At 38.2% G+C, this 26,215-nt stretch overlaps 1 protein-coding gene and 1 non-coding gene across 3 annotated transcripts in view; both read right to left on the reverse strand.

Moving 5' to 3' along the window:
• Positions 1 to 1,184: 1,184 nt before the first annotated feature.
• On the reverse strand, positions 1,185 to 1,257 carry trnak-cuu (transfer RNA lysine (anticodon CUU)). The gene has a single exon. It is a non-coding gene; the product is annotated as a tRNA-Lys (tRNA).
• Positions 1,258 to 4,132: 2,875 nt separating this feature from the next.
• Positions 4,133 to 26,215, reverse strand: part of LOC127495242 (F-box/LRR-repeat protein 7) — a 48,497-nt gene continuing 26,414 nt past the window's right edge. For both annotated transcript variants that reach the window (XM_051861936.1, XM_051861935.1), the window contains exons 3-4: positions 10,157 to 10,762; positions 4,133 to 5,457 (exon numbers count right to left, since the gene is read on the reverse strand). In XM_051861936.1, coding sequence (XP_051717896.1) covers positions 4,721 to 5,457; positions 10,157 to 10,748 — 1,329 coding nt within the window. In that variant the 5' untranslated portion in view covers positions 10,749 to 10,762 and the 3' untranslated portion in view covers positions 4,133 to 4,720. The remainder of the gene's footprint in view (positions 5,458 to 10,156; positions 10,763 to 26,215) is intronic.

Consider the following 26,215-nt stretch of genomic DNA (forward strand, 5'->3'; position numbering starts at 1 on the left):
GGCTATTGTCAGTAAAAAACAAAACAAAAAACAACATAACAGCCTAGAACACAAAAACCTTGAAAGGAAAGATCTTTTTTTAAAAAAGATTCAGACCTGAACCTTTTTGAAAACATCAGAACGTTAGTTTTCATGTGTAAAATCTCTTCTTACAAAGAAAAACTTTAATGCCTGACTATTTGCATGTTTGTTAGGACTGCCCTCTGTTGGCTGAGCAAGGTTAGTACAATTACTAACCTTGTCATCTTGTCCTGTTTTTAAATTAAAAAGTGTATAATAGTGTTTTTTCTTTTCTTAATATCTGATGATATAAAATTGCTACTATCTTATATATTCACTAGACCAAGACATGCTGCAGGGATGCAAAAAGGTCTGATAATATTTAGTCATTTTAATATTTAGTAAATCTATATACATTATTCAATTTTATTACTTAATAAAGAGAAGGATCGGTGTTAGTGGGAATTAACTGTTGGGGTTCCTTGAAATGAAATATTCAATACATATGAGATATAGGCATATAGTAATAACAATACTAATAATAATATTTTGACTCAGATGTGAGCTGAACAATAAAATGTTTTATTTTTAACAATAAAATATATGATAAAAATATCTGATGATAAATTATAATTGTTGTAAACACAAAGAGAAATATTATAAAACTATGCATATATATATATAAATGCACATATAGCATGGAAAATGATAAAAAAAGAACCACCCACCTAATAATAATAATAGTATTAATAGTAATAATACATAATAGTAGTAGTAAACATACAAATGTAGAAACCTTATTAGTATTTAAAGTATAATAATACTTTAGCAATTTAATAATAATAGTAATAAACACACAAAGGAATATATATATATATATATATATATATATATATATATATATAGTTTCTTTGATAGATCATGACACTAAATAAACACCTTAATGAATCATAAAATACGAGAAAATATAAATATGTAATAGTATTTCGGCAGGGTATTCCTGTGAATAAAAAAGAGCCCGCCTCCACGGCGACTGCAAAGTGAAGATCCGACGCGTGATTGGCCGAGGAACTACGACAAAGATGAAGCCCGAGAACGCCATTCGCTCAGTAAAGATGGAGTAGCTCCCGTTGATTGGCCGCCGTGAGAATTAAAAGTTTTCTCTGTCAGAAAAAAATGTTTGTCGCCCAACGTGGGGCTCGAACCCACGACCCTGAGATTAAGAGTCTCATGCTCTACCGACTGAGCTAGCCGGGCTGAAGATCTCCCATTTTAAATACGTAATAAGAATCAGTGTCAAACAACTAAAAGGCTTTCATATCTCGCTTTTGAATAACTCATTCTAAAGTATCCAAATTATTAAATATGCACATCCTTATCCACTCTACATATTTGTCCATAATCTATAGATTTTCTACATTTTCCGTGAATTTTGCGGGTCAAGACAGCAGGTGGTGCCCAAACCTCACATAAGTAATGGCTAGCTTCATTTGTCTAATGTAGTTAGGCCTATGTCTTGTCTACTTTATAATATGTATATGTTTCTCTTTGTAGTTGTCTTGACAACCAGTCTGCTTATCCTTAAAAAGGTAAGTGTCACCGAGGATAACAAAAACTATGAGGTGGTATACATTTCTGAGGTAGCTTTAACAGCATCAATAATGTAATTTATTATCAGAATATGGTCAGTTAAATAGTCAGGCCTAGGCTAGCTTTAATGTGATTTTTACTCAGATTCTAAAAACACCCTAACTTCTTGTAGGCGACACATTTATTTGAAACATTTATTGAAATATTCATATATGGGGATTTCCCTAACAATCTGGGAAACTCTTCTATGTACTGCTGTTCTGAACTGCCGTGGGCTGTGATGTTAATTGTATTAGTTGAATAGTGTCTGTTAGCCTGGACTGCTCTGCTGCTCAGGGATGTAATATTACACTGGATTATACTGCTGTTTTATCACTGGGAAATAGTCCGACTCAAATGAATCTGATTACATTTCCTTCTATTTTCTCACAACTACCTTGCCAGTTAGCTTTGTTCTGTGGCAAGTGACCAAGGTGTCAGTTAGCGGCTAGATGATGATAGCTAAAACAGCTTAACCTACAACATTGTCAAAACAGCTTTGAAGTGTTTCATTATAAATCATAAAAATCCAAAATCACACAGTACTTACGTTAGACGCCTGTTCTTTTCTTTAAACGTGGGTAATAACATATATATTATAAATATATGATTGTGTAACTGGGAGCATCACTGAATGTTGTACCTTTTGTTTTGAAATAGTTGTGTATGAGTCCCGTAGATTCCAATATCATAGAGCCACTGTTGGAAAGGGTGTGTGAAGGATGAAGAACGAAGGGCAATTTAACTATCACAACTATCACAAAACATCTGTTATGTAAAATAGCTTATTCAGGTAATGGTTTTTACACTGAGCTAATGACATTTTCTATCCCCTATCCCTAACTCTACCCCTAAACACACAACCTTCATAGAAAACATTCTGCATTTTTACACTTTCAAAAAACATAATTTACAGCTGTGGCTAAAATTATTGGCAGTGACAACGTTTGTTTTTGCAGTGTCCTGTTTCCGTTGTTGTTGTGTTGATTCACATTGTTTCTAGATTATGATCAGATGCATTTTAAATAATTGCAAAAAGCAAAAAAAAAAACTTTATCACAACAATCCAAATTTCACAGTTTTTTGGCCCTGGCACTAAAAAAACAAACAGCTAACATAATTTCACTAATCATATCATCAGCACATGGGGAAATGTGAACAAGTACTAGTTAGGTGAAATAATTCTATAATTCTGATTGGATTATAAGAGCAGGAGGGAAGAAGTGCTTCCAATCATTGTGTTTTTGTGTTAACCATGGTTACCTCCAAAGAAAGTTGTGCAGCCGTCATCGCTTTGTATCAAAATGGCCTCACATGCAAGGAAATTGCTGCAAATAATATTGCACCTGAAAGAACCATATACCAGATCATCATGAACTTTAAAGAGAGAGGTTCAACTACAGTGATGAAAGCTTCAGGCTGTCCAAGAGTGTCCAGTAAGCGCCAGGACCGTCTCCTCCTGAAGAGTCGGCTATGGAATCATGTCACCACCAGTGCAGAGCATGCTCAATATTGGCAGCAGGTGAGTGTGAGTGCATCTGCATGCACAGTGAGGCCAAGACATTTGGACAATGGCCTGTTGTCAAAAAGGGCAGCAAACTCTAAGAAAAACATAAAGGACAGACTGAAATTCTGCAGAAACTACAAAGATTGGACAGCAGAAGATTAGTAAAAAGTTATTTTCTCTGATGAAGCACACTACCGACTGTCTGGGACATCTGGAAAATTGATTGTCCGGAGAAGAAAAGGTGAACGCTACCATGATCCAGGGGCAATTTGGTGATGATCTGTGCATTTTCCAGCATAATGGAGCAACTCCTTGGATCTTAATCCCATAAAGAACCTGTGGTCAATCCTCAAAAGGCAAGTGGACAAGCAGAAGCCCACAAATTATGATCAACTCCAAGCACTAATTGGGCAAGAATGGATCCCAATAAATCAGGATTTGGCCCAGAAGCTGATTTACAGAACCAAACTACCAAGTTACCAACCAAATTTATTTTTTGTTTTTTTTTTTTTGCTTTGATTTTGATTTAATTTGCTTTGATTTTGTCATGTCATGGCCGCTACGGCAGAGCCTCATCACGTCATGGCCCCCGCAGCAGAGCCTCATCACGTCATGGCCGCCACGGCAGAGCCTCATCACATCATGGCTGCCACAGCAGGTCTCATCATGTCTAAAAAAAGTCTCCCCTGGAGATTTTTTGGAGGGGGGCTATAGTAACCAAGCTCCAGCGGGACTAACTGCCAGTGTTATGGATCCACAACTGGGGTTAGTCACATTAGCATTAGTAGAGTGTTTGGTATCAACTAAATAGATGCATCTTTTTTGAAAAGAAAGCGTTGCGCTAAGATATTTTTTTCCACAATAAACTGCATAAAACATCTACGTTTCTCTATGCTTATTCTCCTTTGAACGCAAATTGACAAAGACACTTGATTATGAGATCATCTGCATTTTAACCTGCGCATCTTCATTCATGGATAAAAGCAGAGATCATGATTTTGTTTGATATGGCTTAGACCTCTTTATTCCACTGTGGTCATCCATTTGTTAAACACCTGAAACAAGCCTTATTGACCATTACAAAGGTGAACGTCACAGCAAAAATGGCACTGTTTGGTAAAATTCCTTGGCAATGAAACCAAGATAGAAACCAAGCTATTACAAGGCTTACATGATGAAACAAAGCAAAACATTCATAACAGAGATATCAAATGTAAACACTAAAGAAACTGAATTATGGGCCACCGTAGTTCTGCAAAATAGTTTCATTTCTGGTTAAAGTCACATCATGTAATCCTCTATGCATCAACAAATTGCATTCATTAAAATTCATTGCTTGAAATGTACATGTTACATGTAATACAATCTGACATAGAAAAGATGAGTAATCAAAAAAAAATATATAAGTGAATAAAAATATAAATAGATGAATTAAAAAGTTAAGATTTCTCCCAACCATGCAAATTAAATACAGAGGTGGAGCAGTGCAAATCTCTGCTATGTTGTATAGCAGAGACGTCACCGGCCCGGGTCAAAAGAGATTACCTTCTCAAATCCATCCACACAATCTCATGTGTGCAGCTCTCAGAAAAAGGCTGGATTGGTATGTTCAATGACGCAGCGTTTACAGTGACGTTTGACAAAGCGCAGTGCCTCCAGTGACACGTCACAGTCCTGTACATTCAGCAGCTGAAGGTCGAAGCAGTTTGCCGCAACCACCTGCAGCCCACGGCCCGTGATGCTCTCGCATGACTTCAGACTCAGTCTCTTCAGGTTGAACGAGTTTAGTGCAAGCTGCTCCAGGCCTGCGTCCGACACCAACGGGCACTTCCCAATGTCCAGGGACTTGAGCTTGAGGCAGTTCTTGGCAAGGTGCTCAATGCCGTGGTCCGTCAGTCCCTCGCAGCCACGAGCGTTCAGGTAACGCAGTCTGATGCAGTATTTAGCCACATAGCGCACGCCCACGTCTGTGATGCGGCCGCAGTGCGCTATGCTGAGGTACCGCAGGCGGCCCTCTAGTTTAGCGATCTCCCGCAGGCCAAAGTCACTGATGAAGCGGCAATCGCTGACACTGAGCTCCCGCACAGATGGGCAGTAGATGACCAAAAATCGCAGGCCCTCGTCGGTCAGACGCACGCAGCGCCGCAGGTAGAGGTGGGTGAGCTGAGTGCAGTGAGCTGCAATGGTGTGCAGGCCTTCGTCTTCCAAAGCAAAACAGTCAGTCATGTCAAGATAGCGGATAGAGATCTGCTGGCCATGAAGAGGGGAGAGTTTCACGGATACGTCCCGAGTCAGGCTGATGCAGGTTACCTTAGAGCACCCTGCAGAGAACAAAGACACAAAGTTCATTTGCACACACAATATGTAAAAATCTTCATTTGCACACACAATATGTAACAAATTTAGCACCTGATATGAAATTTAACCAAAACTTTGTATTTAAAGATGAAGTGTATAATTTCTGTGGTTCTAGCATCACCAAATTAAATAACAAAAATAATTAAAGCTGCAAGAAGCCATGAAAGGGACCGCCACCCGGTTGCTTTAGGAAAACAAGGCACGGTGGGCAATATACATTTAAGTATATCAATATAGGAGGACTACATCAGAGATTTGTATTTGCCACACTTCCTGCTACCAGCTAGTGGCGCTATGACTATAACTAAATGTTGGTGTGCAGATGTCTTCAGGCCAGGGCACTTTTTATACATGTGAAGCTTGAGGCAGATTGGACATTGTATGCTTGAGTTACAACAACTTCCTGTTTCATGACGATAATAGCATGCTTTAGCACTCAGCTAAGTGTTGCTAGCATGTTTAGTACTCGATTGCATATTTTAATATGTTGCTAGTAGTGCATCTCAGTGTTAAACACATCACTTCAGTCACTTGCCACTTGCCAGTGGGTGGCGCTATTACTATAACTGAATATTGGCAGGACTCTTCTCAAATGTGAAGTTTGGGGCAGATTGGACATTGTATGCCTGAGTTACAACAACTTCCTGTTTTGTGGCGTTAATCGCATACATTAGCACTTAGCCAAGTGTTGCATGATTTAATGTGTTTCTAGCATGTTTACTACTTCATGGCATATTTAAATGTTTCAGGGAGTGAATTACAGTGTAAAGCATGTCATTTCCTGTTGTGGTGACGCTATGACGAACTAAATATTGGCATGTAGAGGTCTTTAGGCCAGGACTCTTGTCAAACGTGAAGTTTGGGGCAGGCTGGACACTGTATGCCTGAGTTACAACAGGAAACAGTTTCCTGTTTCATGACGAAACATCGAATTTTGTCAGGCAGCCACAGACGCACCCTTCAGCGAAAACTCAAGATCTTCGCAATTTAACGTCGCAAAGGCCTTTAGATTAGACTGAACAAATATGATATTGACCTGATAAAATCTCTGGGAGGAGTTAGTTAAAGTACAATGTCTGGAAATGCCAAAAACTGCAAAAATTTTGCAGAGAAAATTCAAAATATCTCACTTCCTGTTGGTTTTTCAGATTTTGCTCCTATGGACTTTTTTGAAGGTAGTCCAACACATGTGTGTACCGAATTTCATACTTGTACTTGAAACATAGCGCAAAGGGCACTTAATGGAAATTTTTGAGGTGGTGCTATCGAGCCATTTTGCCACACCTAATTCTGAAACCCACATCAGAGGTAAATTTTCACCACTTCTAACGCGTGTGCAAAGTTTCATGAGTTTTCGAGCATGTTTAGGCCCTCTAAAATGCAATTCATTTCGGAGAAGAATAACAGACCTAGCAATTACAATATAGGGTCCTCACACCAACGGTGCTCGGGCCATAATGATAAATATTAATTATATTTTTAAACAGTTATTATATATTATTTATATTATTTATTTTTTGAGTACCAAATGTGCTCTCGGATACCTCTTTTTGTTTTTTCAATTTTCTTTTCATTACTTAAAGCTGTCTCTGCATATTAAGCTCCCATAGGAGTAAGTATTTTAAGAAAAATTACACATTTCAGTTTTAGACTATGTCTTTGAAGATAAATTATTTAGAAAAATCCAAAAACATTTCTTCCGAACCATGTGCATGTGATGATTTTTACTCCCAAAAGACAAAGACTTTTTGATGTTGTCAGATGCACATGAAAAGAAATACCAAATGTTTGGTTTCAGATCTGTTTTTACAGAAATCAGAAGAAAGCCTTGATGTAAAACATGCCATTTGAGAAATGTATCTACTCTGCTGTCTGTTCTTCACCTCAGTCATCTGATTTAAAGGGATAGTTTACCCAAAAATGGAAATTCTGTCATTATTTACTCACCCTCAAATGGTTCCAAACCTGTATGAATTTCTTTGTTCTGCTGAACACAAAAAAAAAGGTATTTTGAAGAAAGTTTGTAACCGGGCTGCTTTGGGGCACCATTGACTTCCATAGTAGGAAAAAAATACTGTGGAAGTCAATGGTGCCCCAGAACTGTTAAGTTTCCCACATTCTTTAAAATATCTTCTTTTGTGTTCAGAAGAACAAATCAATTTATACAGGTTTGGAACAACTTAAGGGTAAGTAAATGATGACAGAAGTTTCATTTTTGGGTGAACTAACCCTTTAACTTATGAAACACCAACATCAGATTTAACAGTAGAATTAAAGCTGAAGGTTATTGCAGAATATCTGAAGAACATGAAAATGGCAGCAGAGGGTTTGATTTAAACCTTGGAGAGACATCTGAAATGAGTCATATCAGGGGAAGTGGGGGATGGGATCTCCCCATGTCTCCTTTAGGAGCACAGTGAGAATGCAGAGCTCGAGTCTAACGGCAGAGGGACTCCAGCCGGACCCCTGCACTCACACAGGGAAAACAACAACGTGCTTAAACAGGAAGTGCAGTACAGGAAGTTGGAAATAAAACACCAGGGAAGGGACTTGAGGACATGAGGAGGAGGAGTATTATTTTCTGACATATTCACTAAATCCTACATTGTCAAATTCTATATGGTCCTTTAGGAAATGTAGTACTTGTAAGAAAACTGAAAGGAAATCTGGCTAAAATGTTGCCAGGTAAAGTCATTAATAACATGAACTAAGAACACAATACTGAAAACAAACTGGAGAAATGGACAAAGATTCATATAAAGGCTCATTTAAAAGAGTTTAAGTTATATGCACATTTAATAATCTACTTTTATAGCCATTTATTTTATACAAAACATGGTTGATCATTGATTCTCTAAATTAGGGTAGCAGATTTTCCCAAAGCACCTTAAAGTCAGAGGTCCTGGTTCTGCTTGGGCTTATGTTTCTTTTGGGAAGTATAGAGAGCACAGACAGAATGCCAGAGCTATTAATACCTTTTCCAGCTTTTCCAAGAGGAAGTCCTGGACATTTCAGAATAATCTCTGTGAGTAAAAAAAAAGGACTCAACTGTCTTCTGTGCTGGACAACAAAGCAGGTGAAGCACAGGCTGTCTGGCTCTGAGTCAGGAAGTCATTTATAAAGCTGAATACAAATCCTTCTGGGTTTTTAGAGAGTTTGTAGACCAACACAGCTACTTTACTGACATGTTAGGTTGAGAATGTCAAATTGAATATAATTGTGCCAAGTCAATATTTAAATACTTCATTATGTCCTCTTTTTATGCCAAATATCACAGCACTGTTCTGATAGGATTGTGGACCGCAGGAGAAAATCAAAGGTGAATGCAAATTATAAAATACAACTATAGTTTCTCATCTTTTAAAACATGAACAAAACTACACAAGTTAGAAGAAACGACTCAGTTTAAATTAAATCCTGGTTCACTAACATTGAAGATAAACATAGTCTGTGCCAACCACAATTTGATATGTGGCAGCCAAGACCATGAGACCATTGAAATTCAAGAGACTTTCAGAAATGAAAAATAGTCCATTTTCAAAATTCAGTCTAGGTCATGAATAATTTTGCATACATTTGGGCCTATGTATGTAGATCATGTAATTTTGTGTCATGTTAAATTACAACATAATAATTTTGGTGCTGTTTTGGGATGCCACTTGATGTCCAAAGTAAAATCCTGGTTTTGAAGCAAAACTTTAGCTTTCTTTCTGTTTTTGTAGCTGGGTAACCCCACTCAATGTGAAATTTCATTGGTCTAAAATCTTGCTATAACTGTACATTCAAGGGTTAGTTCACCCAAAAATGAAAATTATGTAATTTATTACTCACCCTCATGTCGTTCCACACCCGTAAGTCCTTTGTTCACCTTCAGAACACAAATTAAGATATTTTTGATGAAATCCAATGGCTCAGTGATGCCTCTTTTGCAAGCAATGTCACAGAACCTCTCAAGATCCAGAAAGGTACTCAAAACATATTTAAAACAGTACATGTGAGTACATTGGTTCTACCTTAATATTATAAAGCCACGAGAATACTTGTTGTGTGCCAAAAAAACAAAATAACTTTTCAACAATATCTAGTGATGGCTGATTTCAAAACACTGCTTCATGAAGCTTTACAAATCTTTTGTTTCGAATTAGTTGTTCGGAGCGCCAAAGTCACGTGATTTCAGCAGTTTGATACGCGATCCGAATCACTGTTTCAAAACAAAAGATTTGTAAAGCTTCATGAAGCAGTGTTTTGAAATCGGCCATCACTAGATATTGTTGAAAAGTCATTATTTTGGGAAAAAAAGTATTCTCGTCGCTTTACAATATTAAGGTAGAACCAATGTACTCACATGAACTGTTTTAAATATGTTTTGAGTACCTTTCTGGATCTTGAGAGGTTCGGTGACATTGCTGGCAATAGAGGCCTTACTGAGCCATTGGATTTCATCAAAAATATCTTAATTTGCATTCCGAAGATGAATGAAGGTCTTACGGGTGTGGAACGACATGAGGGTGAGTAATAAATTACATAATTTTCATTTTTGGGTGAACTAACCCTTTAAACATTAAATGTCTTCTGATTGCATTCAGTGTTGGCAGCACCTGTTTAGAACAGATAAATACTAGTAAAAAAAACCCCCAAACATTATAACTCAAAATGAATTACCTGAAACATCCAGGTGTTCCAGGTTGGGGCAGCGTGACACCACCTCAAACACAGCCTCGTTGGACACGTTATAACAGCCGGCCACCTCTAAGCGCCGGAGTTCTGGGCAGCACTGTGCCACTGTGTACAGTCCTCGATCAGTCAGCCTCCGACAGCCACTGACCACCACCGTCTCCAGGGTCAGACACACATTGGGGGTGTCCTGGCACAGTCTGCGAGTGAGAACCCGAAGCGCACGGTCCACATGTAGCACGTCTCCCGTCAGACGAATAGTTCTCCACAAGCGGGGGTCCCACGCCAAGTTGTACCAGCGACGGCACACACGGGCGCACCGGCACAGCTGGTTGGTGGGCAAGTGGGTGAAGATCTGTAGGAAAGCATGGTCAGGGAGGATGTCAATGGGCGCCCCCTGTTGGTCTTTTGGTTGCCGCAGGCCCTTTTGAGGATGGGTGAGGGAAGTGGGCGGCGTGTGGACCATGGCGATGGTTTCTGTGCCGAACGTGGAAGAGGATGTAGAGGAGCCATTAAGTACGGCTGAAGATGAACGAGGTGGCAAAATCAGAGCTGGACTTGGCGTACTGACTGTTCGCATACTAAGGTCCGAATCTGGGAAGAAGGGAAATAGAAAAACAGACAGGAAAGTCAGAGAGAGAAAGACAAGAATGCACTATGATATTGCACTCAAACCACTCTGAGAACATCATTATGTAACACAGACAAGTTGTTGAAATAATGTAAACAAATCTCAGTCTTTCCTTTCCAAATCATTTCCTCAGTTAATGCATTGTCTTTCTGCACATGCAAAGCGCTTGGCTCTGTCCCACAATGATGACTGAGGTAGAAAGTGTTTCATAGCTTAAGAAAAAATGACTCCCTGGCAGTGTTGTTGAGATCTAGCATGTACACACAGCCTGCAAAAGCTATATTCACAGACTAATCTCCTATGAATTTCCTCCACTGTAGGATCTGGCCCGGTTTGTGCCTGAAACCCCAGATATAATGTATCAGGCCTTATTTAGTTTTTCCCGAACCATCAGGACAGTAATGATTTGATGAGGATCAAGGGTTACCAAGCTTTTATTATTCCATTTGATTAAACTGCGAGCTGCTTAACTGCAATATGTATTGTTCAGCAGAACCCAAGCCATAACTCTGTTATTTCCATTAATTTATGGGCATGATGACCCCATTGTTCCCTTTGACAGATGTTTTTGTCTCCTATGGTTTCACTGTGCACTGTGTTGAGTAATGGGAAACAGCAGCGCATGATCATATCCCATATATGAGGGATATGCTTCCATTGACAAGAATCTGAGAGCCAGCAAGCTCTGCCTATGAAGATCATATCTCTATAACATCACAAGATATTTAAGTCCATTGATCGACAAATTTAGCTTCTGTTCCGATTAAATATTTGGAAGAAAGTGTGAAAGTGTTACATGTTACATAAATCTCTAAAATATTTGGCCTATATTAAACGACAATACTAAACTAACAAAAATGTTGTAACATATTTCATTTTCAAAAAAAAAAAAAAAATGCATGCGCAAGAACTGTTAATGGTAGTAATCAGCATTTGGTTACAGTATTTTCTTTTTAAATGGATCTTATTCAGAACTGGCTATTGGTTCCAAACCAAAGTCCCTTTAAGGGGCCATTCACATATCCTGTCTAAAAATGCGTGGAAAGTGCGTCCGTGCCACTTCTCCTTCTTTCCAAAGCGCTTGTGCTCCCGTGACGTCTGTCGTTGCTATGCAACCATGAACTGCGCTCTCCACGAGGAGTAGGAAGTTTCAGCAAATTATAAATTGATTTCTAGCCCTTGCATTAGCTTTACTACTATATATATTTATGGAGATGAGAAATAAAAACCACCATGTACAGCTATAATCAGCTGTTCGGCTGAGCTTTCTATGTTTTGTTACGGAAAGGCCGAAGCTGATCGGTTGGTTCTTGTCACACGACGCTTGCGGCATTCTGAAAAGTTGAAAATTTTTCATCTCGATGCACCTGGAAAACGCACCGCATGTACGTCGCAAACGCGTCGCTTTCTATTATGAGCACGCCTCCCGCGCGGCTACATTTGAAATAACGAATTTGAGTGCGCAGAAACGCGATATGTGAACGGCCCCTAAGACAAGTCATTTCACTCGGCGGCCATCTTTGAAACGCCTCTCGGGCATTCAAGTGCAGCTCCTATCTCTTTGAATGGGGAAACATCAAATTCTCCAAAGCTGTTTAGCCAAGCTTTCGATTTAATTTCATATTTGAAATCACCAATAAAATCTGACAACAACCGTCTCATAAATTTTGTTTCTAAACGTTTGAATCATGACAAAAAAAACAGGTATTTTTCAGGCTGGATCAAGCTAATGCGTCTCATTACAAAGGTGCGCATCTGACTGTTTATATATGAACCGGAGCTCCTAATGGCCTTTGCAGTGACCCGATGACTTTACCAATCGGTGATTGGCTCTTATTTAGAAGGCGGGACTTATTCCCCCATATGGGCTATATGCACGGAGCGTTCTTTAGAACTTCCGCAATAATATAAGCCAGCTCAAAAACTTCCGGTGAGATGTCATTTGCTGGTGTGTTGAGCATCAGTAGTGTAATACTTAGTTTGTAATCAGAATATAGTCAGTTAATAGTCAGGCATAGCATTAATTTAGTTATTCAAACGTAAGACAGCATAAAAAATAAATAAATAAAGATGTAGCTCATTGTTCCTCCTCGGCTAAACTCAATTCGACCATCAGTTTTCACACTTTTATGTGAAAAAAAGCTTCAAAAATTAAATATTTATTGTGCACTTTAGTTAGATTAATTGAATAAAATGTGTTTTTACAAGTGTGCTGAAATCACTGGTCTTACACTGCACTGACAGCTGCTGTGATTACAAAGGGAAAACGCGGTGATCGCTCTCTGCGTAATTCATTCACAAGAAAAGTTATTGTTTTTCACAAGATATTCATACTTCACATTGACAAAATGTATTTTTAAACCTAGTTATTTTATAATGTTTAATATTTAGTCAAAAACAAAGTGAAAAATGATTAGAGGAAATGGCTGATATATGCGCAAATAAATGCTACTTTGCCGCCACCTGCTGGTTAAAGTGGTAATTATTGTCCTTTTTATTTTTAAATAAGTGTTTTCTATCAAATGTTGAATTTTCTACATTTTTTAACGTTCGGTTTTACAATGGGGACAATCTCAGAAAGATAAACAAATAATGATTGTGGTCATCACATTAAAAATAACATTTGAAGTGCTGGGGGAAAAAATGTGTGTGCGTGTCTAATTACAGACACTGCGTTTTTAAACGGTCCCAATAGCTTTGTCTTTATTGCAATCAATAAAACTGGTTTATTGGCAAATTAGGTAAATGTGATAACTGCATTAAAATATGAATACAACATAAAAAAGTCAACCATTGATGGTTTTGTGTCGATGTACAGCGACTACAGAATGAACAGCTAACAGCTCACCGGAAATGCCCGAGCTGGCTTAACTACAACCAGGAAGTAACCGTGCATATAGCCTATTGCGTGTTGCACTTTCTCCCATTCAAAACAAAACCAGTGATGCGTCTTGTGTTATTCTTGGGTCTTTGTTCCAAACCCTATAATTAATAAAAAAGTAAATACAAAATGCTATAAGAAATAGAAATCAGTAAGGATAAAACCCCCACACAACTTATAGTGCCAGAAAGGAACATAGAGTGAGACAATTAGCTTTGATTGAATGGCTACAGCCACCACATTCACAAACTTAGTCCTAAGAGCAGCCAAAGCACCATAATGTTATGGGGAGCCACTACAGTTGGCAGAAGAAGCAGAAGCCAATTATGTTTTAATGTCACCACTAAAGACGAAGAATTGGAAGTAGCCGTGTAGGCTGGCCCTGATCGCTGACTCACACGATAGATTACCGCCCTCACTACCAGCTGAATTACACTGCTTTGCACAGCTAATACAAACCATTAGCTCCTAGTTGAACAAATATCAGGAGGAGCTTGTGGTGGTCATTTTCAAAGCACTAATAGCAACCTTGATGGAAAACTCAGGTTAAACCAGTGGCTGATTTGACATGGTTTCATTTATGGACATGAGCTGGTCCAATCAGCCAAATTATCAGTTGGCCAACTTGGTTTTGACCTGGACCTATCTGCTGTCTTATCAGTTGACACAGAGGGGTCCTAAAGACCACAAGTGAACTTGCTTCTATTTTGCTTTTTATTACATATTATTATAAACATGACAATTTGAGTGAATAGTTGAATTGAGGAATGAATTCCAGAATTCCCCCTTTTTCTTTAATGACAGCAGAATTTGGGCTGTATGAACTCCACACATTTGTGTCAAACCTGATGTGATTTAAGAGTAATCTAATGAGCATCAAGAACATTTGACCATCTGTTCATTCACATGGTCAGTGTCACAATGTTGATTGCTATGAATGTGTGAAAGAATATTGGAGCGCATCTGAAAGTTGTTTGCGGGTTTTAACCACCAGGGAACGTCTTGCTCAGTTTATCTTGCTAAATGCTAGAAGTGTAAAGTTGCTTATTGTCTAAACTCAACAGGTAGCTATAAGAATATTTCCTGAGTTAACAGGTTATACACTCACATGCAGATTTTTCTCTTCGACAGATTGACTAAACATTAAAGCAGCAGCCGTAATCAGGGTGCCAGTGTCTGTTTCACACATTCGTAATACATTACTCAAGCACACAATGGGATTTCAGCAGCTTAAAGCTCCTCTGAGGACTGGAGAGCAGTTGATACTGAAGTGTGTCAGGCTGCTTAGAAGAGGATTAAATATCTACTAATCCTCCATTTATTAGTGTTAAATCAATGGTTCATCTGTGAAACCTCCACAAGAGTAGCTCTGTACCAATCCAATGACCACTAACATATGGAGAAACGTGCTTCTGGCACTTTTGCATTTTCAGACTGCTTCTTAGCAGTCCTTCTATAGTTTTTAGCCTTAAAGAATCTGCATGTTTTTTAGTAATGTTTGTGATACAGGAATAAAGTCTATTTTGTTTCTCTCCATGCCTCCAAGTTTTATTTGCTGCAGTTATTTTCTTGTAAATCCCCCAAAACTTCTGGTTTAAAGACGTAACTATGCCAGATTTAACCCAAAACCACATATAATGCCACAGAAGCCATAATTACCTCTAGCCACGAATTGTATCTCATTATTGCATTTATTTAAAGACTGTTCCATGCCTGTTCTGGTTGCAATCTAATGAAAATGAGGTGAAAACATGAAACTTGAAGCTAACCTAAAACATTATTAATGTCAATGTACAACTTAAACGGTTTTTCCTACAAATCATTGGTAGTCAAACCTTGAAAAATGTGAAATACCTCTGTAGCGTTTGTTTGAATTGTTCAGGGGAGGCCTTCTTCCTCTTTTCAGCAGAGAGTTGGTGCATACTAGACTGTGGATTGGTATTCCAGGCAGGTGTAATGAGGTTCTCAGACATAAAACTACTCCAGAGACAAGCTGCCAACTAGCCATTTAATTCACTGACTAATGTTCACTCTGACAAAAGTTTTTAAAAAAATGCAGAGAAAAATAAAGCATCCAATGTTTCCAAAGCAACAATTCTTTGAAACAAAGTTTCCAATGTTTGAGGCTTGTTTGCAACCAGGTTCACAACCCAAGTAGCAGAGTTTACTTTCCCAGCATCTCTTTTTAATCTCTCATCAAAAATAACAGGGAGCTGGGATAAGTGTTAAAGGGTTAGATCACCCAAAAATGAAATTTCTGTCATTAATTACTCACCCTCATGCAGTTCCACACCCATAAGACCTTCGTTCATCTTCGGAATGCAAATTAAGATATTTTTCATAAAATCCGATGGCTCAGAGAGGCCTGTATTGCCAGCAAGACATAAAAAACAAAACAAAATAACGACTTTATTCAACAATATCTAGTGATGGGAGATTTCAAAACACTGCTTCGTGAAGCTTCGAAGCTTAATGAATCATTTGTTTCGAATCAGTGGTTCGGAGCGTGTATCAAACTGTCAAAGTCACGTGATTTCAGTAAAGAGGCTTTGTTACATCATAAGTGTTTCGAAATTTCAATGGTTTACCACTGGGGGGGGGCGTGACTTTGGCAGTTTGATACACGCTTCGAACCACTGATTCGAAACAAAAGATTTGTTAAGCTTTGAAACTTCATGAAGCAGTGTGTTAAAAGCGCCCATCACTAGATATTGTTGAATAAAGTCGTTATTTTGGGGTTTTTTTGGCGCACAAAAAGTATTCTCGTTGCTTCATAATATTAAGGTTGAACCATCGTAGTCACATGAACTGTTTTAAATACGTCTTTAGTATTTTTCTGGGCATTGAAAGTGTTAATTGTCTTGCTGGCAATGGAGGCATCCCTGAGCCATCGGATTTTATGAAAAATATCTTAATTTGTGTTCCGAAGATGAACGAAGGTCTTACGGGTGTGGAACGACATGAGGGTGAGTAATTAATGACAGAATTTTAATTTTTGGGTGAACTAACCCTTTAAGACGTTGTTTGTGAAATGGCACACAAAAATTGCTTAACCTGGTGATTTTGATATTGACTTTCAATTATTAATTGAAATAAAATCACCAATCACAAAAGAGATAATTCACCCCAAAATGAAACGTCACCATTTATTCACCCTTGTGTTGTTTTAAACATGTAGAATGTTGCCACTGTTTTCATCCATTTAATGAAATTCAATAGAGTCCAAACAATGTTGGACCATTGACTCTCATTGTATAGACAAAAAACTCTGAGATATATTTAAAATATATTTAAAAAGCATCACTGCTTTATATTGAAAACAGAACTAGGTTAAATTTGAGGTCATTTTATCTTAGAGCTGCTTCACCCAAGCACTCTGTGGGGCTGAAAATAACTTAACGAAGAATAAAATGTGTAAATTCAATTTTAAACCTCTATTTCTCATCATTAAGCTCATTGTGCTTAAACTGTCAAATACACACAAGGTTATGTCAAAAACAGCAGCATAATATACAGTACCTACTGCTGTATATGCTGTTAATATGAATCAAACAACAAAAGAAAAACAGAAAATCACTCACTGCTCTTGATTGCATAACTTAGTAGCTTTAATAAGAATAAATTTCTTACTTGAATGCTACTGTCAAATGCTCTGGCGAGAAGATAAACATGGCAGACTGCGTACAGCTCACTCAGGGCGGGGTCTATGCTAATAGGGCAGAGTCCGTCAGCAGTCATGGGTGGGGCCTAAGCATTTGGCACGTCGCAAAAGCTAGAATCTGCAAACGTCTTGTTCTAAGACTTTGCTTATGATTTATGGGGATTAAAAAAAGAGGAGTGGGTGGATTTTTACCACACTGTTTACACACACTGCCGACACACATTTATGTTCAAACGCCATGTAAAAGTGAATTTTGCATAATATGTCCCCTTTAAGCCCCTATTTATGATGTATGTACTGCAGTGGGCTCTAATAAAGAATCTGAACCATTAGGAATCCAAGTTGCAGCTGCAACATTCAAATAACGCAAACAGTTTCCAAACATTAACCAAACACAGCAATTCTGCAACCCATTCAGCAAAACTCTGCCAAAGCTCTGCCACAAAGCATGCAATTCACTTAACCAAAAGACTGAGAGCAAATGTTCAATATCAGGTTGAGCTGTCTAGTCTTCCCATAGCCTGGCACCGAGATAGGTATAGGTAAAGGCTTTAAAATACATAGACCAAAAATTGACAGATGGGAATGTGAGGAATGTCACCTCACTTCAGCAAAGTCTGCTGTGAACTCTCAGACTCATCACTCCTCCAGCTGTTCAGCATCCCGTCACTCAATGACCTCTGAACGCTGTCAGCCAGGAATGTTTTCCTGCACACCTCTATAATCTGAGACGACGCGGCTCATGTGGCCCGTACAATCATTATTAATTGCACAGCTGTCAGCTCTGGGATTGATTAGTTGTTCCTCTTACAAAAGCTTCCTGCTGTTGAACTTTAAGACCTTTATTCATACATACTTCATAGTCTGCTTCTGAATAATCAAATCTGATAGATATGCTATGTTCTCACAGTCTTTTTGAAAACTCCAAATGGAAAAAATGCACAGAGAAGGAGGGGTTGGGAGAGAATCACGGTTACAAATTTGACAACAAAAGTCCTGTTTCATCTCAGGAGTGTTCCAGGGGTAATTGCTCGCAAATATGCCTAATGCAGATTGGTTATCTTAAGACAGGACCCTTTAACCATAATCTCAGTTGAAATCTTCTACCTTTTGAAGGATGAAAATGAGATGTTTGGAGTTAAGGTCAGCTTCCATGTTTTGAGCAGACTCCAAAGGGTCTGGAATGAGGGTGAACAGGAGGTCAGACCCACTCACTCATGTTGTTTACTCATGCACAGATGACTGCACAGCTCCACGCAGGCCACTATCAGGGGAATCACCACTAGCCAAAACTAAAAATTCAGCTCCAGCAGTTGTGTTAAACATGCAAGGCAGATTTCAAACCTGCAAACACCACATTAGTCAAAGTTGCAAATATGTTGTTATATAATCCATCACACTCACAATACGTTGAAAAAACCTAAAGCTTTTTTCTTTCTACCCCACATATTCCAAAAAAAAAAAAGGCTACCTGATACCAGAGTATATAAAGGGAACAACAGCAATTTTCCCACCCTGTTCAAAGCATCCTTCACTCAAGGTTTTCAATTTCCCTCTCACTGGTGAGAAAAACACAGATCTGAGTATGTTCCACAAAACTTTTTGGCAAACCTTTATTTTGAAAAAAGTATTTGAAAAACAGTTTTCAAAGTTTAAAAAACCCTTTAGTTTGAAGGTATATATTTCATCATATTAGAGAAATTAACTTTTGTGGACCTGGGTGGAAAACTGTCTGAATTTTGGGCTGTGTCCAAAAGCTGAAAAATGCTGCCTCCGCAGGCAGCATAAGTAGGTAGGAAGGTATGTCAGAATCCAATGATTATGTAAGATCCTGTCTACTGAGATACCTTCATCTGATCAGTTTTTGAAGATGTATCCTTTACTGCTGGAGCGATACTTCACCGCACACCTTCCAATGGCCGGTGACTTTTGAAGAAAATTTACCAGCCATAAATATTTTTTTTTTTTACAGGCCATGAAACTGTTTTTGCAAAAACAGGCAGTTATGTCATCAACATTTTAGATACCAGTGAAAATTAATAATTCTCCATTCCAATTTTGATACCACAGCTAAAACTTCTAGCCTAATTAATATAAATTTAAAACATTATTAAAGACAAGTATCAGTAGTTTTCAGGTAGACATTAAATAAAGTAATCAAAACGTAAAATAAAACTGGATAGTCTTCACTGTATAAATTAAACAGATTAATCCTTATTAAAGTTACAAAAGTAATTTTTGTAATATTTTTCTTTGTCCTTTGTTGTTTGATTAACATTAAAAACAGATAGCAGCAGAAATATTATCAATACACTGATCCAATACACTGATACTGGTACACATCTTTCTCTACAGTTTACGTTCACTTAAGCCATAACTGACTATATTTACAAGGAAACTCAAGATGGGCATTTTTTACATTTTTTGTGAATTTGTCCATTCAAGCGCAAGAAGACATGAAAGAGAACTCAATTAAGTATTTGCACGCTGTCTGAGACACAACTTTCTGGGCGCGCGCTTCGGATATGTGTGTCCACAATACTTTTCACACAGAGAGTGAGTAACATATTGAGTTCCCTTTTTGCATCTTCTTTTGCTTGAATATTTAAATTGCCAAGCTTTAAACTCTTGTGACGATGCAGCGCTGGCCTGTCAACTGTCCAGAGCATCATTCACGTTTGTGTACCTTCATGTTCTTACAACACTGCATTGTTAGAATTCATAAAAATATTACTGGCCAACTGGCGATTGACTACAACGCACCAACGCAGATTTTTACACCGCATTTGGCGATTGGTGAGTGTTAATTTTAGGCCCTGCTTCAATGTATCACTCACTATTCTGTACAAACAATTATGACACTTGGGCTGAAGATAAAAAACAGTGTCTGAAAGTTGCGGCTGGTGGTCAGCTTTTGTATAATTTTAGTTTTTGCTCACTTTTTTCAACTTTTGACATAATTTAAAGTGAAATTAGTATTGTGGTAATTAAATATTAACATTACTATCACCTAAGCTCTATTTTGTTGTAGATCCATTATGCTGCATCAGAAACCTTTTGGAAATCAGTTTAGGAGGTACCTGTGAGTGCAAACGCTGCTTGTGAAGCCATTGGCTTATAGCAGTGAGCCAACATGCTTTCAGAAAGCTGTAATTCAGTAATTCCACAATTCACCACTCTGTATTCTGCTTGAAAATTCAGTCTCACGGCCTCAGGTCTCAAATCTCACCATCAATTCATTGTTTTAGTTAAAAGAAACAAAATGTGATGTCTTCAGACATGTCTCTTCCACTTTGACACCGAGCGTGACCTCTGGCAGCAGACAGTAATCTGATCTCACATTGCAACCTCGTGAACTTGTAACATTGTGGTGTCGGGGGCCAGAAACTGTAGCTGCTGGACTTTGATTCAGCAAAACTTGCTTTCTTAAGTGTAAGAACTATTAAGCTCAAACGTCACACCAAGAAATGAAATAATCATAAATGTAAAAGTACTAGGGTACATGACAGCAGAGACGGATCTTTCCATCTGCATCGGCAGCATTTAAGTCGTTCAGCTCTATCAGAGGTTGTTGACAGACCTGGCACTCCCTGCGTTTGGCTCATCTGTCAGTCTAACCACAGTTCCTGACAGACGCTGGTCCTGCATATGTCTCAGCTGTGCCCCTTCCAGCTTCTAGAGGGGCATCTTGTTTTGATTAAAATGCCTTCGGAGCTTCTCATGCGAGATTCTGGGTCTCTGCAGCGTTTGTGCATTTAAGAGCAGCTGTGTTCAGGCACTACCAGCGAACACATGGACTAATCACTCATGTTACCCCACTTTATTCTGACACTAACTTGTATATTAATAAGCAATTCATATGTGTTCTGCATTATCCTGCATATTTAAAAAAAAAAAAAACTACTAGAAAAAAAATGGTGGAACAAACTTGGGAGCTAAATATTTGCACTGTTTAAAAGGTGCAGAAAATCATGTTCAGTTTCGGCATAAGCATACAATTTTTACAAGCATAAAGTTTTGTTTGTTTATTTTATTCCGTGCATTTATTCATAACAGTATACGGAGAAGTCAAACCATTGCATCTCTTTGATGTTTTCACTCTCTAATTATAATATTAAAAAGAAGTAAAGTAACTGTGTCACCATAAATATTGTTCTTGAAATATTCCTCCTTATGGGCGCAGGATTCATCCTATTTAATCAAAAACATCATAAAGGAAATATTCAAACATCTGGTCTTCAAACCAGGGCTTTGCCACAGTAAAGGAGGAGAAGGAAAGGCATTTCATGTTCCTAACCATTCTGCCCTGTTCTCATTCTCTCCCCTCCTCAGTTTGGAAAGCCAGGCTGGTGATGCATAAAGCAGAGAGGATCTGGAGAAATAGTCTGAAGCCTGATCACCCTCGTCCTGGCCTGGGCCCCTTTACACAAATTAACCACATGTACACTATTGCCTGCACACAAATTTCTACATTAGCAGATGACGTCCGGAGAAAATTAAATACGAGCAACAGCAAAGCGAAGACAATGATTTGAGTTGTTCAATGACAATGAATGAGTTGTTCCATAAGATCACAGAGATTAAGTTTCTACACAAATACATCTTTTAATGGGTCTTGGCAGAGGATTAACAGACTAACTAAAATCTAAGAAACTAGTCATACTGAATTTTGATTGGATGGCCCACTAAGCAACCAAATCTCACATAGGCTGTCAGATGCCAGGCTGGACATGAACGATCCCTCCGCTTTATACATGGAAAGCAGCCAAAGCATTTGGCCTCAAAGCTCATTATTCACAGATTGTTGTTAGTGCTATGCTGATCTAATCTCCAAAACCTGAAATAGCTAATCTGCAGACTGGGCCGTGCTTTTTATGGCTAAATCGAAGCATACTGTTAATCCAGAAAAAGATTGGAGTACTTCTACAGAGTACCTGTCTTCTTTCATAGTCTGGATGAAATATTACAGGTTATCTATATTCCACCGTTCCATATATGTGAATGGAAAGGGACAGTTTCCACTTCTCAAAAAATTGCCCTTTGAATATTAAAAGGATAGTAAAACCCAAAAAATAAAAAAATTCTCTCATGATTTACTCAACTTCATGTTGTTCCAAACCTGTATGACTTTTTTATTCTGTGTAATATAAAAAATATATATATTTTAAGAAATGTCTAAGGGCTTTTTTGTGCATACAATGGAAGTCAATGGCCACAAAAACATTTGTGCTCCACAAAGGACAGAATGTCATACAGGTTTGGAACAACATAAATGATGATACAATTTTAATTTTTGGGTGAACTGACACTTTAATACTATTGATTAACTTTTCACAGTTTCTAAAGGGATAGTTCACCCAAAAATAAAAAAAAATTCCAAACAACATCTGACCCCATTGACTTTAATTGTATGAACAAATAAAAAAAAAATAAAAAAATCTTATTTTGTGTTCCACAAATGAAAGAAAATCATACAGGTTTTGGATGACATGAGGGTGAGTAAATGATGACAGAATTTTCATTTTTTGGGTGGACTATTCCTGGGCAATCAGGGCTGGGCAAATCTGACCCTCAAGATCCATTTTCCTGCAGAGTTTAGTTTAGGGTGACCAGATTTCTCATGGTGGAATACGGGACGGGTGAGAAATATTAGGACAAAACATATGAAATACAGGACAAAACATGATTTTTTCTTAATAAGTTGGGACACTAAAAATGGAGCTGAAATACGGGACTGTCCCGGGAAAAACTAACCTAGGCTCCAACCTTGATCAAACTCATCTGCCTGTATAGCTTTCTAGTAATCCTGAAGACTTGGTTAGTTTGTTCAGGTGTGTTAGATTAGGGTTAGAGCTAAACTCTGCAAGAAAATGAATCTCGAGGGCCAGAGTTGCCCACCCCTGCTTTAAATGGTCAATGGCAATAAATGTCAAACATTAGAATTACATTTTTACTCATAACTACATTTATTTTATTCACATTTGTATTCCCCAACCAACCAAAAAGTCCATTTAAAATGATTCCAATATTATTTCACATTCATACTGCAGATTAAACTTCTTATAAAGCAGCTCCTGGCCTCCTAAAAGGAAGCAATGACCTCACCAGGGTAGTTGGGCACAATGGAAATAACTGCCTACTGACTTCCTGTTCTCCCTACTGTTCCCCATGATAGGAAACAACCGTGAGAGACAAAGGTCTCTGTACTCCAAATGGAGACATTGTGCACTCCACAAACAAGCAAGGACGCAGAATGACAAATGTTGATGATTCTCCTTTCTGCCATTTTTCCTGGAAATGACAATTACACAAGACTTTAGACTTTAGAGCACAGTAGTCATGCTACCACGCCTACCTCCGTAATGGTAGTTTTGAAGTAAAAAGATGGCAGACTGGGTATCTACATAAACGCCACACCAAAGCACCACACCATCAACTGGGCCAGCGGGGGTCTTGTTTACTCTTTCTCCACATAAGAGAAGCATCCCTCTCCTCTCCGCTCTGCCCTCACATAACTACATCTCACTAATCAGGGGTGCGCTGCGGTCGCTGTAATCATCCTGTCATTTGGCATGAAAGTTCAAGTCTTTTGAAGAGCTTACAAGTGTTTAAAGTAGCTGGCCCAGAATCTTCCAACACGTTCTTAACTGATTTAAGGCTTGTCGTGACTTGTCAGGTCTTCTTGCACTTTAAATAATGACTTACTTTAGTATGCAAGAGAATATGGATCTAGAATTCAGAAATACCACATGTGCACATCTGCCTTTGTATTTTTAATGCACTGTATGGAGGAAAATAGCAGTAGGAGAATGACTGAAGCATTGAAAACCTGTAGCAGTGCCAGTGCCATTACCAAACCTCTCACAGACTTGCAAAAACTTAAGCTCTGTGGAAAGAAAAACAGTGTGGTTGAGTATGGGAATCTTTGAATGCAGTGCTTTGCCAAGTGTCTATGGACATCAAATGAATTTCCTCTCTTAAACTTCTACTGTTGAAACTCTTCAGCAGTGAAAACAGGCAGACAAAGAAAATATACCTACAACCTAAAACCCAAGGCCTGGGATAAATCAGACCCAGCTCTCCTAATGCAGGTCCCTCTCACTTTTGCTGTGACCATACTCTCCCAACCTGTTTCCTCCTCATGGCCAAAGAGGTTTGTCAAGACATTCAGGGAAACTCTTTCACCTAAAACATCAAGAGGTTAAAATGGAACAGCAGTCCGAATCCATCCATATTGTTTTGTTAAACAGGCAAACCTTGTGTTGTAACATAGGGACCTGCGGGACATTTCCCTTGAAAAACAAATCACTTCCCTTTGCTGCTGAGCAGCTTTCAACACCACTGGTACTTGGGCGAAACCAAATGGAGAAATTAATTGTATTATAGTCCTTTTACAGTATAACTATTGTCTTAGATACTGGCTCTAATTTAAAACCTAGTAAGCTTCACTGCACAAAGCCTACATAGTCATCTGACTTTAGTTACTGCATACTTTAATAAGCATAAATATACCCAGCACACACAAATTTCATTCTTACAGATGAAATATAGTGCATATACTCATTTTTAGGGTCAATAATATTTTTTTAATTAATTATTTTGTTCAGCAAGGATGCATTAAATTGATCAAAAGTGACACTAAAGACATTTATAATGTTACAAAAGCTTTCTATTTCAAATAAATGCTGTTTTTTAACTTTCTCTTCATCAAAGAATCCTAAAAAATGCATCACAATTTCCACAAAAAATGAAGCAGCACAACTGTTTTCAACACTGATAATAATCAGAAATGTTTCTTGAGCAGCAAATCAGTATATTAGAATGATTTCTGAATGATCATGTGACACTGAAGACTGGAGTAATGATGCTGAAAATAGGAGTAAATTAAATTTTAAAATAAAAAAAAAATCAAATCAACATTTCTTTATCCACCATCTTGAATGGATTTTTATTGAAAATTAATTTTATTGGATGGAATTTATTGCAGTGCATTTTGGTATAGTCTTCTCGATTAACATGCACACCTGCATTCAAATTATTTTCATAATAATTTATGGACACAATGATGAAGCTCAGATCTATCCTTTAATGCAGGTCACCCGGTAATAATGATTTGTTGGACAGCGCCAAAATAATGTGGCCTTTCAAAGTTTTTAATACAGATTTTTTTTTTTTTTTTTTTAAGAGCCTAAACACTTCTCCAAAGTTCATAACGCACAATGGATTTTGCAGGATAATGAAGTCACAAAAACTTGAAGAAATATAAGCAGTTAAGCAACATCTCTCTCAGATCTTGTTTTATCCACGCCATTAATCCAGCTCTGGACTCGTAAATCTGACTGGCCTTCTCTTGGAAGAGCCGCAGATGAGTTCAAAAGACTGTTACATCTCTTTCCCACTACCGCACAAAGTCTAGATGAGGCGTATTATTCAGCACACACTTTTGAAGGCCATCTTCCGGGTGGAACCTCACAAATCCTATCGTGTTGCACCGCATACCTCCTTACCAACGACTTCTCTCCAACACCCACTCTGTGTCATGCCAAAGAAAATTTGTCCAGACCAGGCCGTCCAGAGCTCAGATAATAAAACTTGGACTTGAACTGGAGTCTCACAGAAGAAGTGCAAGCTGAACTGCTCTACTCGGTTCAAATCAGGTGCTCAGTACCTCTAGAGCAAAGACAGGAAATCAAAAACAAAGCGAGATCTGAACTGACCAAGCAACAGCTGTGAAACTGTTGGCCACAGACTACCTCAGATGTCTGATATGATTTTTCATGTCTGTAATGAAAGATCCGCTTGATCTGACAGTCACACCCACCTATCGTGCTCAGAAAAAAAACAAAAAAAAACACGCAATAATCCATTTTCAGT

This window comes from Ctenopharyngodon idella, chromosome 15 (genome assembly GCF_019924925.1).
Source record: "Ctenopharyngodon idella isolate HZGC_01 chromosome 15, HZGC01, whole genome shotgun sequence".
NCBI lineage: Eukaryota > Metazoa > Chordata > Actinopteri > Cypriniformes > Xenocyprididae > Ctenopharyngodon > Ctenopharyngodon idella.